A 12,712-nucleotide genomic window follows, 5' to 3' on the forward strand; every position below is an offset into this window, starting at 1 on the left:
AAAAAACAATACCTGCCTACCCCAGGGACTGCTATGAGAATAAAATGAAATACTAGGTATAAGAGTGTTTTGGAAACTATAAATATAAAATGATATTGCAGGCATACCTCAGAGATGTTACAGGCTGCGCTCCAGACCACCGCAATAGAGCGACTTGTCATCTTTTTGCCGGTGGAGGGTCTTGCCTTCAATATGTAAAAAAAAGCAACATTGCCCGGCCAGCGTGGCTCGGTGGTTGAACATCGACCTATGAACCAGGAAGTACCGGTTCGATTCCCAGTCAGGGCACATGCCCAGGTTGCAGGCTCAGTCCCCAGTAGGGGGCGTGCAGGAGGCAGCCAATTGATGAGTCTCTCATCATTGATGCTTCTATCTCTCTCTCTCCCTCTCCCTTTCTCTGTGAAATCAATAAAAATATATTTTTTAAAAATCGCAACATCTATGAAGCACAATAAAGTGATGAATGTCGGTGCTGTTATTAGCTTAGCCTCCCCTGAGGCTGCCAGCTTGTCCCCTTCTAAACCAAGTATTAGCCAGCTGGCATCTCTACTTGCTGCCCCATGGACACAAACAGTTCAGAGCTTTCTTAGCAGGAAAATAGCTCCAACTAAAAACGTCTCTATTTTCCTGTGGACTATACCTGGAATTCCAGGTACATCTAGGAGAGATAAGAAGACATGTGCTCACTCAATAGAAATGTGTGTGCACGTTGTGGGCAAGCCTCCAAAAGGATGCGTCTGCACCCAGTGGAACAGTGGAGTGAGGGAAACAGCCATCCATCAACACCGCGGGCACCGAGGCCAACCCCGTTTCTGCAGAGCTCACCTCAGCGGCACCCCTTCCACCTGGCACAAGAGGCCAGTGCAGTGGAGACAAGTCCATCCCTTCCACCCAAACCAATTTCCCTGAATTCTGTCTGTGCCTCTTTTTCTCCTTATTAAGGTTCCTGGGATCGCAGCCCTATGAAACTCTGGCAAGCCTCCGAGGCAGCAGTTAATATTTTTTAAAGATGTGTAGCACAACAGTTTTTAAAGTGAAAACGTAGTGAGTCTTAAACCCATAAGAGCAAGCATTTATTTTTTAAACTTCCCACTTTTCTTAAGAGAGATGACAGGATCGAAGGTAAGGTGCCAAAACCTAAGGTAGTTTCGAATCAGGAGGCCTTCTGGTCCCTACGCAGCTGCTGTTCGCTAGTGTGGCCCTCCCGCCCCACAATACTGTGCAATAACCGAGGAACAAGGGAGGGAGGAAAGTGTGAACGTTGTCAAAGCAACCAGTGACCGTGGGATGTGTCTTGCTGCCCCCTGCCTCCTTCACCCTCAGCCTCAAGCAGAGAAGGAAAAGCCCAGGCCAATCCATAGGGATGGAAAAGCAGCCGCCTCCTCTTCTAACCTGAGCTCATTTTACGCGCTGCGCTCCATCCCGTCCCGGGCACGAATCTAAAGGAGGCCTTTTACAGCCTTCACCCTTCTGCTGCCAAGAACCCTGCAACAGAGCCCCATGGCCATGTCAGGGGAGCAAGAATGCAAGTACAGAAGGCCCATTACTTGGTGTGCCTTCGGTTCTGATGACTTGCATGTGTCTCTTCTGAGGCCAAAGGGTAGTTTAATCTTGGTTCCAGGATGTCTCACTGGGGCTCCTCAATCAAACCCAGAGGTTCCCTCATTCCACGCTCCGGTTCTCCTCCACGGAGGCTGCGCTGGAGTGGCTGATGGGCCGGACTTGAGAGCCAACTGCCAGGGTTCAAGTCCCAGCTCTGGGACTTTATACACATTATTACCCACGTTGAGCCTCATCTTACTTGTCTGTAAAATGCAGATAATGATAATAAAACCGATACCCACCTCATAGTTTATCTTATAATGACAAAATAAATGAGCTGGCAGAGAACAAGCCCTTGGTAAATGGCAGCCTATGTGCCAGGCACTCTTGTCTTTGAAGCTAAAAAGGCCGTGTTCTCAGCCTCACTTTGTAAGCCCACAGTTTGAATTCTCAGATTAACAGCGTTTGCCTTTGGCTACGAGGAATGGAAGAAGAGAGAATCCAAACCTCAAAATGATATCCACAAGCCTCACTCTGACATTTAAGGTCCTATACAATCTAGTCCCCTCCTTCCTTCCAAACAGACCTCTTGCTACATTGCCACACCAGTTCTCCAGGTCGCCCATTCTTTAAAAAGCATCAAGCACCTAGTGCCATGTTCTGTGCTAGCCACGTGCTCCCGTGTGGTCAACCTGATGCCTCCCTCTTTTTAGATTCCGCCTGACCTGCAAAGCAGACTCACACCTAGCGTTTCCACACAGCCGTCCCCAGCTGCTCTAACCCAGCAGGGCTTCCCCTCCTCACCCCTCAGAGGTCTTGTGGCTTTTACTCAGCATTCATCATACATGGATCATTTAGCTATAGGGTTGTATTTTATATGCCATGTAACAAAGGGATGAATCTTACATGTGTTATCTAGCGGCTAGTACTTGACACTTAGCAGGGACTCAGTCACTGATTTACTAGATGGCACAGAGCAAACCCATTGTCATTCCTTTTCAACAAACACCCTTCTGATGAATACTCCCTCTAGCAGTGAGACTGAAAGGCTCAATCCACAGACCTAGACTAAGTAGGTTTATGGTTAAATCTGCCACTTGGATGTGTGACCTGGAGGAAGTTACCGCGCCTGTCTGCGCTTCAGTTTCCTCATCTGTAAATGCGGATAAACAACGTGCCCACGCTTTCTAAGGCAGCTATGAGAATGAAATTGAGATAACACTTTGAACAGGGCCTGGCACACAGTAATCAGTTAATCACTCTGTAAATATTCAGTATTATTATCATTACTACTGTCTCCTGGATGTTCAACTCATCTACAATGTCCCAAAAAGCATTTTGTAAAGTATGTTAGGCCTATGCAGAAAGCTATTGGGTACCAGTATCTACAGAACATTTCTCTCTTCTTCATTCTTAGGCTGTTCAAAAGGCATCTCTACTTGTGTACTGCTGATCAGTTGACTCATGTTGTTACAGAATCTGTAATTCCACTGCACCTTCAATTTTACTGTACACCTCAGCAAAGCTTTGATTGCATATACAACTCAAAAAAGTATTTACCATGGCTTGAAAGAGGAAGGAGGGTCTTGGGCAAAACTGATTCACTATCAAATACATCAAACTCACCACTTTACTATGAGGTACCCTCTTCAGTTATGTTTTCCCATCTGTCCCCAGTGTCACTGAAAGCAGAAAATTCTGCCTCAAACCCATTAGGTTTGATTATACATCTTGTCATCAAAACAGCACATTTTCCATCAAGCCATTTCCCTCTCTCTACTACTACTTTTCAATGAGATTTTAATTAAGATCAGTTTTAATGCACAGGCTAAAAGGCAAATAACTCTTCAATCATGAGACAAAATGAAACCGCTGACAGAGAGAAAGGGCAGTTCAAATTCACATGCTGCCATTAAAAAAAAAAAACTAGCAACTTTCTCTCAAGATATTTGCAACGAGGAAGACATCCTGCTTTCCAATCTCATAAACCAAGTTCTGGAAACTGGCTTTTACTCAGTCTGTGCCACTGCTAGTATATGACTACTAGTCTGAGTCTACTGGAGCCCCAGTTGGTGGTCTGGCTTCTTCACTATAGCACAGAGGTTAAGAGCATAGATGTAAAACTTGGCTCCTCCACTTCCCAGCTACATGACACTGTGCAAGTTATCTAATCTCTCCATATCTCATTTCATCATCTGTAAAAGGAGAAAAATAATCAAACCTACCTCAGAGTTGTGATTAACTGAGCTCATGAAATAAGAATATGCTATTCATTGTTATATTCCATAGCTGTTTAGCCCAGTGCCTGGCTGTAGTGCACACTCAATAAATGGTAATTATCATTGTTATCATCTCAACTGTATGTGAATTCAATAGCCAAAACCAAGCGGCTAATCATTTGTCAAGTCAATGTGTTTCATGTTGAGACCAGCCAGTTTCAAGAACTGGTTCAACAAAACCATTTTATGTAGTCCATTATAGAACAGACACAAAGCAAATGACAACAAAACAGAGCAGATTAAGCTTCAAGTGTGTTAAGTAACCCTGACTGCCAACACTAAGACATTGATACGGAGGATCTGATATTCTTATTTAAGCAACAAGGTTCCAACCACGTCATTTGTTTCTTCTCATCTCCGATCTCATACTCTGATGTAAATTTCAATACCTTTTAAAAAGTTAAAGATTTAAATATCTGAAATAGACAAAATTAAATACCGTCTAAGTAGCCTATGCCAAGTGTGTCTCCTCCATCTAGAAGATCTATTTATTTTGTAATAAAGAACAAAAAGGGCCCTGGCCGGTTTGGCTCAGTGGATAGAGTGTCGACCTGCGAAGGGTCGCGGGTTCAATTCCGGTCAAGGGCACATGCCCAGGTTGCAGGCTCGATCCCCAGTGCAGGGCATGCAGGAGGCAGCCAATCAATGATTCTCATCACCGACGTTTCTCTCTCCCTCTCCCTTCCACTCTGAAATTAATAAAAATATATATTTTTTTTAAAAGAACAAAGAGGCCTTCTTCAAATTCTGATTTAGGACAAGAAAGTAAATGTAACCTATGCATGTAATAAAATTAAATGGGATTAACCCCTAGCTTATTGGTTCTCTACCCACCTCAACACTGAAGGTTAGTTAGGCATCCGAATCACTGACATTAGAATGTCTAGCACCAGTCCTTCAAAATGTAACAGGAAATATACTACGTGTCTGTATAGGAGTCAAATATTTTATTTCCCTGAAGAACATAAATACTCAAGTTTTGCAAAATGTCACATGTCCTAAATTTTCCTAAAGTGAGGAAACATATATCCAAAAGAATATAATAAAAATGCAATTTAGATTATGCATCTTACCTGCTGTAGCTAAACAGGAACTCATTAGGGCAAACATGGCAATCACATAATGAGGAGTCATTTTCATTTCTCCAGAAGTGTGTCCCGTTCAGTCACCTCCGCCAGCCGTTCTTCAGATTGAAATCTTTGCAAATCAGATGTGGCCTTAAAATCCCTCTTTCCAAGTGTCAAGTTGTCTGTAAAAATAAACATATTTCAAGAAGAAAACTTAATGCAGGAACTCCTTTTCATAAACACAGATTAGGGTGAAATGAAGAACTTCTAAAGAGGCTAAGATAAATTTATCTTAAAAGATGCCAAAACAGCACTCAAGCAAACTGAGATGGGGGTGATAATTACTTACTAAAGGTTTTTATAGCAAAATACTTTTGCAAAACCACATTTACTTTTGACATTTCTTTCTAATGTTTTTGTTGTTGTTAGCCCTCACCCGAGGACAGTTTTCCTTTTTTTTTTTTAGAGAAAGTGGAAGGGAAGGGAAGAGACAGAGAGAGAGAAACATCGATATGAGAGAGACACATCAATTAGTTGCCTCCCAAATGCACTCCAACCAAGGCCGGGGATCGAGCCTGCAACTGAGATATGTGTCCTTAACCAGAATCAAACCCGGGACCTTTTCTTTAGTGTGAGGGCTGACACTCTTATCCACTGAGAGTGTAGGACTGGGTAGGACTATTGACATTTTAAGTCTTTAGTTTCCTACAAAATTGTCAGGACCACAGAAGAAAAGCAAGGTGCACTTAAGATAGAACATACCAGTTATATTGTGGCACTAAGGCAATCAGTGACACTTGATTCATGAATTCCCTAGTGCTAGCAAGAAGACACAGCCCGGCCATTGTGGCTCAGTGGTCGAGTATTGACCCACGGACCAGAAGGTCATGGTTTGATTCCCAGTCAGGGAGGCATGCAGGAAGCAGCTGATCAATGATTCTCTCTCATCATTGATGTTTCCATCTCTCTCCCTCTCCCTTCCTCTCTTGGAAATCAATAGAAACCTTTTTTAAAAAGAAGAAAATACAAATAGCTCTGACTAGAGACTCAATCTAATGTTAAAATGATAGTTATCGCAGGAATCAAGTTAAAACAGGTTTAGAATCAATTTGGAAAATAAAGAACCATTAAAAGGCAAGATTCTTATTTCAACTGTTTGCCAGCCTTCTAGCAGGATAAAAGTCTTCCCTGTCTCTTAGCCCCATCTGCGACTACCTGGTTCCTGGACTAGAGGGTCCAGCGGTCCTTTTGAACATTTTCCAATCCATAGAACCTTGAATGGCAAGTTTTGTGGTAGTTTGCTTAACTTGACTCTCCTCCCTATGGCCCTAAAGATTACCTCATTTAGTTATTTCCAATCTTGTATATCTAGCCTGCCACAACCCACAAAAGCTGTCCAATTCGAAAAACATTTATTGAGCACCTACTATGATCCAAGCATTGTTTAAGACAGGGGTGAGGAAATCATTTGGTCTGGCCCTGCCAAGGCAACCACAGGCAGGACTCGAAATTCAATAAATTTAGGAGCTTTTCTCATCCTATATAATAAAAGGGTAATATGCAAATTGACCCTAACAGCAGAAAAGCTGGGAATGACTGGTCACTATGACACACACTGACCACCAGGGGGCAGACGCTCAATGCAAGAGCTGCCCCCTGGTGGTCAGTGCACTCCCCCAGGGGGAGCTCTGCTCAGCCACAAGCCAGGCTGATGGCTGCCAGTACAGCGGTGGTGGTGGGAGCCTCTCCACCTCCTCAGCAGCACTAAGGATGTCCGACTGCAGCTTAGGCCTGCTCCCCGCTGGCAAGTGGACATCCCCCGAGGGCTCCCGGGCTGCTAGAGGGATGTCTGACTGCCAGCTTAGGCCCGATCCCCCGGGGAGCGGGCCTAAGCCAGCAGGTGGACATCCCCCAAGGGGTCCCAGACTGTGAGAGGGCACAGGCCGGGCTGAGGGGACCCCCCCCGACAAGTGCACAAATTTTTGTGCACCAGGCCTCTAGTAGAAATATAAATGTATATTAAGTGAATTATATTAAGCAAATGATGTTATAAATAGCCAAATGGCCCTTGGCAGAAAAAAGGTTCCCCACCCCTGGTTTAAGGACATGATTCCTCCTCATCAAGAATAAAAGTTAGCTAAAACCTAGAGAAAAGCACAAACACCCTGCCTGATCGAAGCCCTGGGCAAGGCCAGATCAAGGTGTTTCCAGGAACCATCTCAGATAGCTGGGGATTGCAGCCTTGTCACCTTCACCCAGGAGATAGCACCACAGAACTAGCTTGCTACCTTCAGGGACAAAGCCAGTTTGGGCACTTGTAAGATACAGAACAAAAATATAAAGACAATGAGTTTCTAATTGAGTGTTCTTAGTTCACTGCTTTAAGTGCTAAGAGAAAGATAGTTAAAATGGCTCTTTACAGTAGTAATGCTAATTTCCTCTGAGGAATAGGGAGAGAAATAGGGTGGTTGTGTTTGCCTGGGTAGCTAGTTAGGTATTAACAAAGGGAAGGGTTGAGCTCCACTGGCTAAGCCTGATTAGGTCAGGAAGCTACAGCTTCAGACACCCCAGGGGACAGCCCCATTCTCCCCCAAAGGGACTTACTCCCCAGCAGGCAGGGAAGACCTGCTTTCCAATCTCCCTGGGGAATAACCAGGCTGGTTCACCGATTACCAGGGGAAGGGATGAACAGGAAAGGGGAAACTCTTTTGTGTGCGCAGTAGGAGCCAGATGAAGCAAAACTGAAGCATGCCCAATAGGAGCCAAAATGAGGATCATAAATGGGAAGAGTCTAGCCTGGGAAAATCTGGGGGAGGATTGGATAGGATAAGAGCACAGAACCCAGAAAATCCAGGAAAGGGATTCGAAGAATTAGGATAGAGATTGGTTATTTTGAAAGAAAGCTTCCCAAACCCAAGGAGATACAATCAAAGTTTAACCAAGGCTCCGGGTAGCATGTTCTCTCTCCGTAGAAGCCCCAGGCCACGCACAGCGCCAAAAGTACCCTTCCAATAAATCTTGCCACCACACCTCAAATCCCCTATGCATGTATCCTTGAAAAACATTTTCTGCGACACCGTGTAAGAATCCTATTTCCAGCCCTGGCCGGTGTGGCTCAGTTGGTTGAGCATTGTCCTGTGCACCGAAGGGTCACTGGTTTGATTCCCAGTCAGGGCATTTATCCAGGATGTGGGTCCAATCCCCGGTCAGGGCACATACAGGAGGCAACCGATCAATGTTTTTCTCTCACACATTGATGTTTCTCTCTCCCTCTCCCTCTTCCTTCTTTCCTCTCTAAAAAGTCAATTTAAAAAAAAAAAAAAAGAATCCTATTTCCAGACCTTGCCCAGGGCAGACCCGCCTTGGTCCCAATCCACCTACTGAAACAGTTGAAGGGCAGAGACAGGAGGGGACAGGAGCCTTTTCACTGAATTGCCATTTGAGTTTTATACCATTTGGGTTTTGAAAGTATTCCCTATGCAGAAATAATAACAATAAAGTTCTGATTTCTAAAGGAATTTCTTAGACACATCTTGAAACTAAATTATCTGTGCAAGAGGCACTTTGGTTCAATCTTAGTATATGATAGCAATTAAAAGCCTCCTATGAGCCCAGCTGGTGTGGCTGAGTGGCACCAAGAGGTCACCAGTTCGATTCCCGGTCAGGGCACATGCCCAGTTGCAGGCTGGACCACCAGTCGGAGGTGTGCAGGAGGCAGCCGATTGATGTTTCTCTCTCATGGATGTTTCTATTTCCCTATCCCTCTCCCTTCCCCTTTCTCTAAAGTCAATAAAAACATTTTTTAAATCCTACTATGAATAGAACATGGATGGCAGTTAAAAGCCTGCCTAGGTTTGAATCCACTCTGTCACCTACCCAATAGGTGCTGTTGGGCCGAGTTGGGCCGATTGTTCTCCATACATGAACCTATCCTGTGGGTTATTTTGAAGATTTAGTGCACACACACACACACACACAGCACATTAACACATATTAATACTTAGAATAGTACCCAACACATAATAAGCAATCATTAAGTATTAGCTATTATATCACTATTTGGCCCTTCTTTGTGAGGTATACAGGGTGGGCAAAAGTAGGTTTATAGTTGTGAGTATGTGAAACACAGGTTTAGTCTTGTATTATTATTTATTATTGTATTGTTTTCCATACGATCAACTGCAAACCTACTTTTGCCCCACCCGGTATTTATGCCAACAAAGTAAAACAGCTGGGATGTGGTTATTTATATAATTCTTAGCTAGTGTACAAGCAGTTCAAATCTTTTGTTTATTGAAAAATAAACATTTCAACAGACACTAAAAGGAGATAAGCTAAAGAATGGAATCACTAAAAGAACAAAATTGCCAGTTAAGTTGAGGCACAAATCACCGGTGCCACAATGAACCTGTCTCGAAAACTGACTAAATTATAAAGCCAGAGGTCATGAAATTCATGTCAATCATCCCTTGAAGTCCAACCTTTCTGTCGCTGTAACTCCACATCATCTCAGATGAAATGGAAGTCTCTTCTGTTACCTTAACAAACCATCAACAGCAAAGAGAATTTGTCCTTATTTTTTTACCATCAACAAATTAGATTTCCTGACTAAACTGATTAAGAAAAACCCTCTCTAAAAAAATTTTTAAAAAAATACACAAATGCTAAAGGCAATTTTCATAAAGCACAACTCCATAAAGAGATCTCAGAAGAAGATGGCTTCCCGGAGGATGTTTATGGAACACATAAACCATAGCCAGCACGAGGCTTGTGGGAACAGTTAATGAGCTCATGTCACCCCCTGCCCACAGCTGCAGAGGGTCTGTGGGCTGGTGCTCGTTAATCCCGGGGCTTAAACCAGGTCTGAGTAAACCTGTGGAAAAGAAAGGCAAAAGGTTCTATTAAAAATATAGGCTGCAAATTGCTGACAAGAATATTGGGCAATTATTAAAATGCAGCAATTACAGATATAATAGAGCCAAGCTAAACAGTTTTGGATGCCCAAAGGCAAACCACAGCAAGTTTACACCGGATCTTAAAACATCTCCGAGGAAATCCAGGACAAGTTGAAACTACACGCTGCTGCCTCTAACAAAGAAGGAACTTTTCCTCTTTTAGCTTAAAAGTCCCTCCATAATATAACTTATTCAAAAAGAAAATAAACTGCAGGGAGTTTTTGTCTAATCTTCCCAATGTGGTGACAGGATCCTGTGGCAGAAGAGAATAAAAAGGGAAGTGTGTCATTCCCATTTGGTGGAACGCCAGTTTTGGCCAAGACGTGCACACATCAACGCCTTAACACACAATTTAGGGGTCGGTTTCCCACCTGGAAGAATGCTGGATGATCGACGGCTCCCAAAAAGTCATAGATTTGAAGTAAAACGAGGGAAATACAAACTCCCCATTCTTCTGTGAGGTTATATCACACGCAATGTGCAGAGAGCAGGACGCCCCACCTTGGTTTTCCTGCCCTCACTGAATCTCCTGGATTTTATGAACGACATGCTTCCTTTAGAAATACAAACAGGGTACTCTGAGACCTTGAAAGAACAATTTAGGGTCTAGTCATTTTGCCCAAATTTCAAATGTGTTCTATCAAAGGGTACCAGAACTTTTCATAACCTCAACTGAACAGGAAAACATTCTGAGTGAGTGCTTAACTGGATTTTTTAATCCTCACCCGAGGATATGTTTTTATTGATTTTTAGAGAGAGAGGAAAAGAGAGAGAAAGAAACACCATCAATGAGACAGAGAAACATGGATAGATTGCCCTGGCCAGGTAGCTCAGTTGGTTAGAGTCGTTCTGACACACCAAGGTTGTGGGTTTGATCCCCGCCCAGTTAGGGCACATACAAGAAGCAACCACTAAATGTATAAATAAGTGGGACAACAAATTGCTGTTTCTCTCTCTTTCAAATCAATAAAAAAAAATGTTGAAAAAGAAAGAAACATCGATCAATTGCCTCCCACATGCACCCAGATGGGGATCCAACCTGAAATCTAAGTATGTGCCCTGACTGGGAAGGGAACTGGCAACCTTTTGTATATAGGATGATGGTCCAACCAATTGACCCACTTGAACAGGGCTGGATAATTTTTTTTAAGATGAATGTGATACTTATTCTTCTAATTTAAGTTCCTCTATGTCTATATCTGAGACCATTAAACTGAGCATGCTGTCCCCACATTCCCTATTGACCCAACAGAGTGCACGGGTGAAGACCAAGAGTAGCTAAAAAACCCCTAACCAAACACGTCCTGAAAACTATTATGGGTTAAACCAATGTTCAGAAGGAATTGGTTGGGCACAGTATTCCCTGGGTCGACCAGGATAGAGGAAATACATAGCAGAATGATGTCTGGCAGCAAGCTAAAAGCCAGCAATAAAAATCACTAACTTCCCCTAGATGGCTAACACAACTGACTATATACTAGTATACATGAGATTATTCAAAATCAGAACTTAGAGCCAATCAAGTTCTCAATTGAAAGAATTAGCATGCTAAACACATGTGAACAGCTTTTAAAGTTGGAAGAGGTCAAGATGATGTCACTGAAGAGGAGCCAATCCTCACGACCAGCACCTGCCCAAAATAATGTGGCAGAAAAAATAATAACAACAATACAGCAGAGTCAGCACTCGGAACCGGGTCTGTCCATGACCAGCACTGTACCTCCCAGCTCCAGGTCTGTTGCCGCACACTAGGAACTACTTTCTCCCCCTCAATATTCAGTCTCTGAAAACAGAACGCTTGTCCATGAGAGAGGGAAAAGCCTGCCCTGGCTGCCATCAGACACTGGCATTTCCATGCTGACATATGCGCTCTGCACAAATCATTGCTGATCACAAACTGACTTGATTTCAGGACTGTGGGTGGCAGCTGTAAGTAATAAACAATCCTTGGTAATGCTGCACTCCAAGTTCTTTGAAAATCCAAAGGGCAGATGAAGCACAAACCTATGCATTGTTATATCTTAACACTAAAACTGTTCAGACCCCCATCAGGAAAATATTCAACAAATTTGAAGATCTTAAAGACAGGGGCCTATCCAGTGGAATAAAAACATTACCAATCCCTACACTCAAGTAGTAAATAACACCGGAGTCTCTCATACCTTAAACATAAAATGGTTTTCCAACAAATCATTAAAATGTTTCTAGTTTGCCATTTAAGTAAATTTGGGGTGAGGGGGGGGATATACAGTTAAGTCTGCAAATAGTTAAGTAAAAGCTGGTAGAGGAACTGTTCTGATGGCTATTCAACCTGTTATTCAGGGAACTCAGAAAAGAGGCAGGATGGATGACATCAATATCCAGCTTGGCAGCTGTGAAAGGGGTGTAGGACAGGATGCAGAACAGATACTGCTGTTTGTCTGATGACATTTGGATGCCCTTCAGGACCTGTACACAGAGAAAGCAAAGCCACCTCACTGAGTCACGACAGCAACTCTCGGGTTTCTCTACTACACAGAGAAACTGGGTAATTCCAAATCCCCATTTTCAGTCAGAGTTGGCACAAGCGGGGGACAGGTCCTGGCTTTGGAGAAGAAATCTCTGGAATCGCATCTAATCACAATCAATATTCAACAAATATGCCCGGCCAGCGTAGCTCAGTGGTTGAGCATCGACCTATGAACCAGGAGATCACAGTTCGATTCACGGTCAGGGCACATGCCCGGGGTTGAGCTTGATCCCCAGTGTGGAGCGTTACAGGAGGCAGCCAATCTATGATTCTCTCATCATTGATGTTTCTATCTCTCTCTCCCTCTCCCTTCTTCTCTGAAATCAATAAAAATATATTTTTAAAAACATTTTCAATGAA

General features: G+C 43.3%; 1 protein-coding gene across 3 annotated transcripts in view; it reads right to left on the reverse strand.

Annotated features, from left to right (window-relative positions):
• TGFBR3 (transforming growth factor, beta receptor III) overlaps nucleotides 1–5,091 on the reverse strand; it is a 173,802-nt gene extending 168,711 nt beyond the window's left edge. For all 3 annotated transcript variants that reach the window (XM_014550038.1, XM_005878957.2, XM_014550039.1), the window contains exon 1: nucleotides 4,895–5,091. In XM_014550038.1, the coding sequence (XP_014405524.1) occupies nucleotides 4,895–4,961 (67 nt within the window). In that variant the 5' untranslated portion in view covers nucleotides 4,962–5,091. The remainder of the gene's footprint in view (nucleotides 1–4,894) is intronic.
• Nucleotides 5,092–12,712: the final 7,621 nt, after the last annotated feature.

Source organism: Myotis brandtii, unplaced genomic scaffold (assembly GCF_000412655.1).
Source record: "Myotis brandtii unplaced genomic scaffold, ASM41265v1 scaffold58, whole genome shotgun sequence".
Lineage (NCBI taxonomy): Eukaryota > Metazoa > Chordata > Mammalia > Chiroptera > Vespertilionidae > Myotis > Myotis brandtii.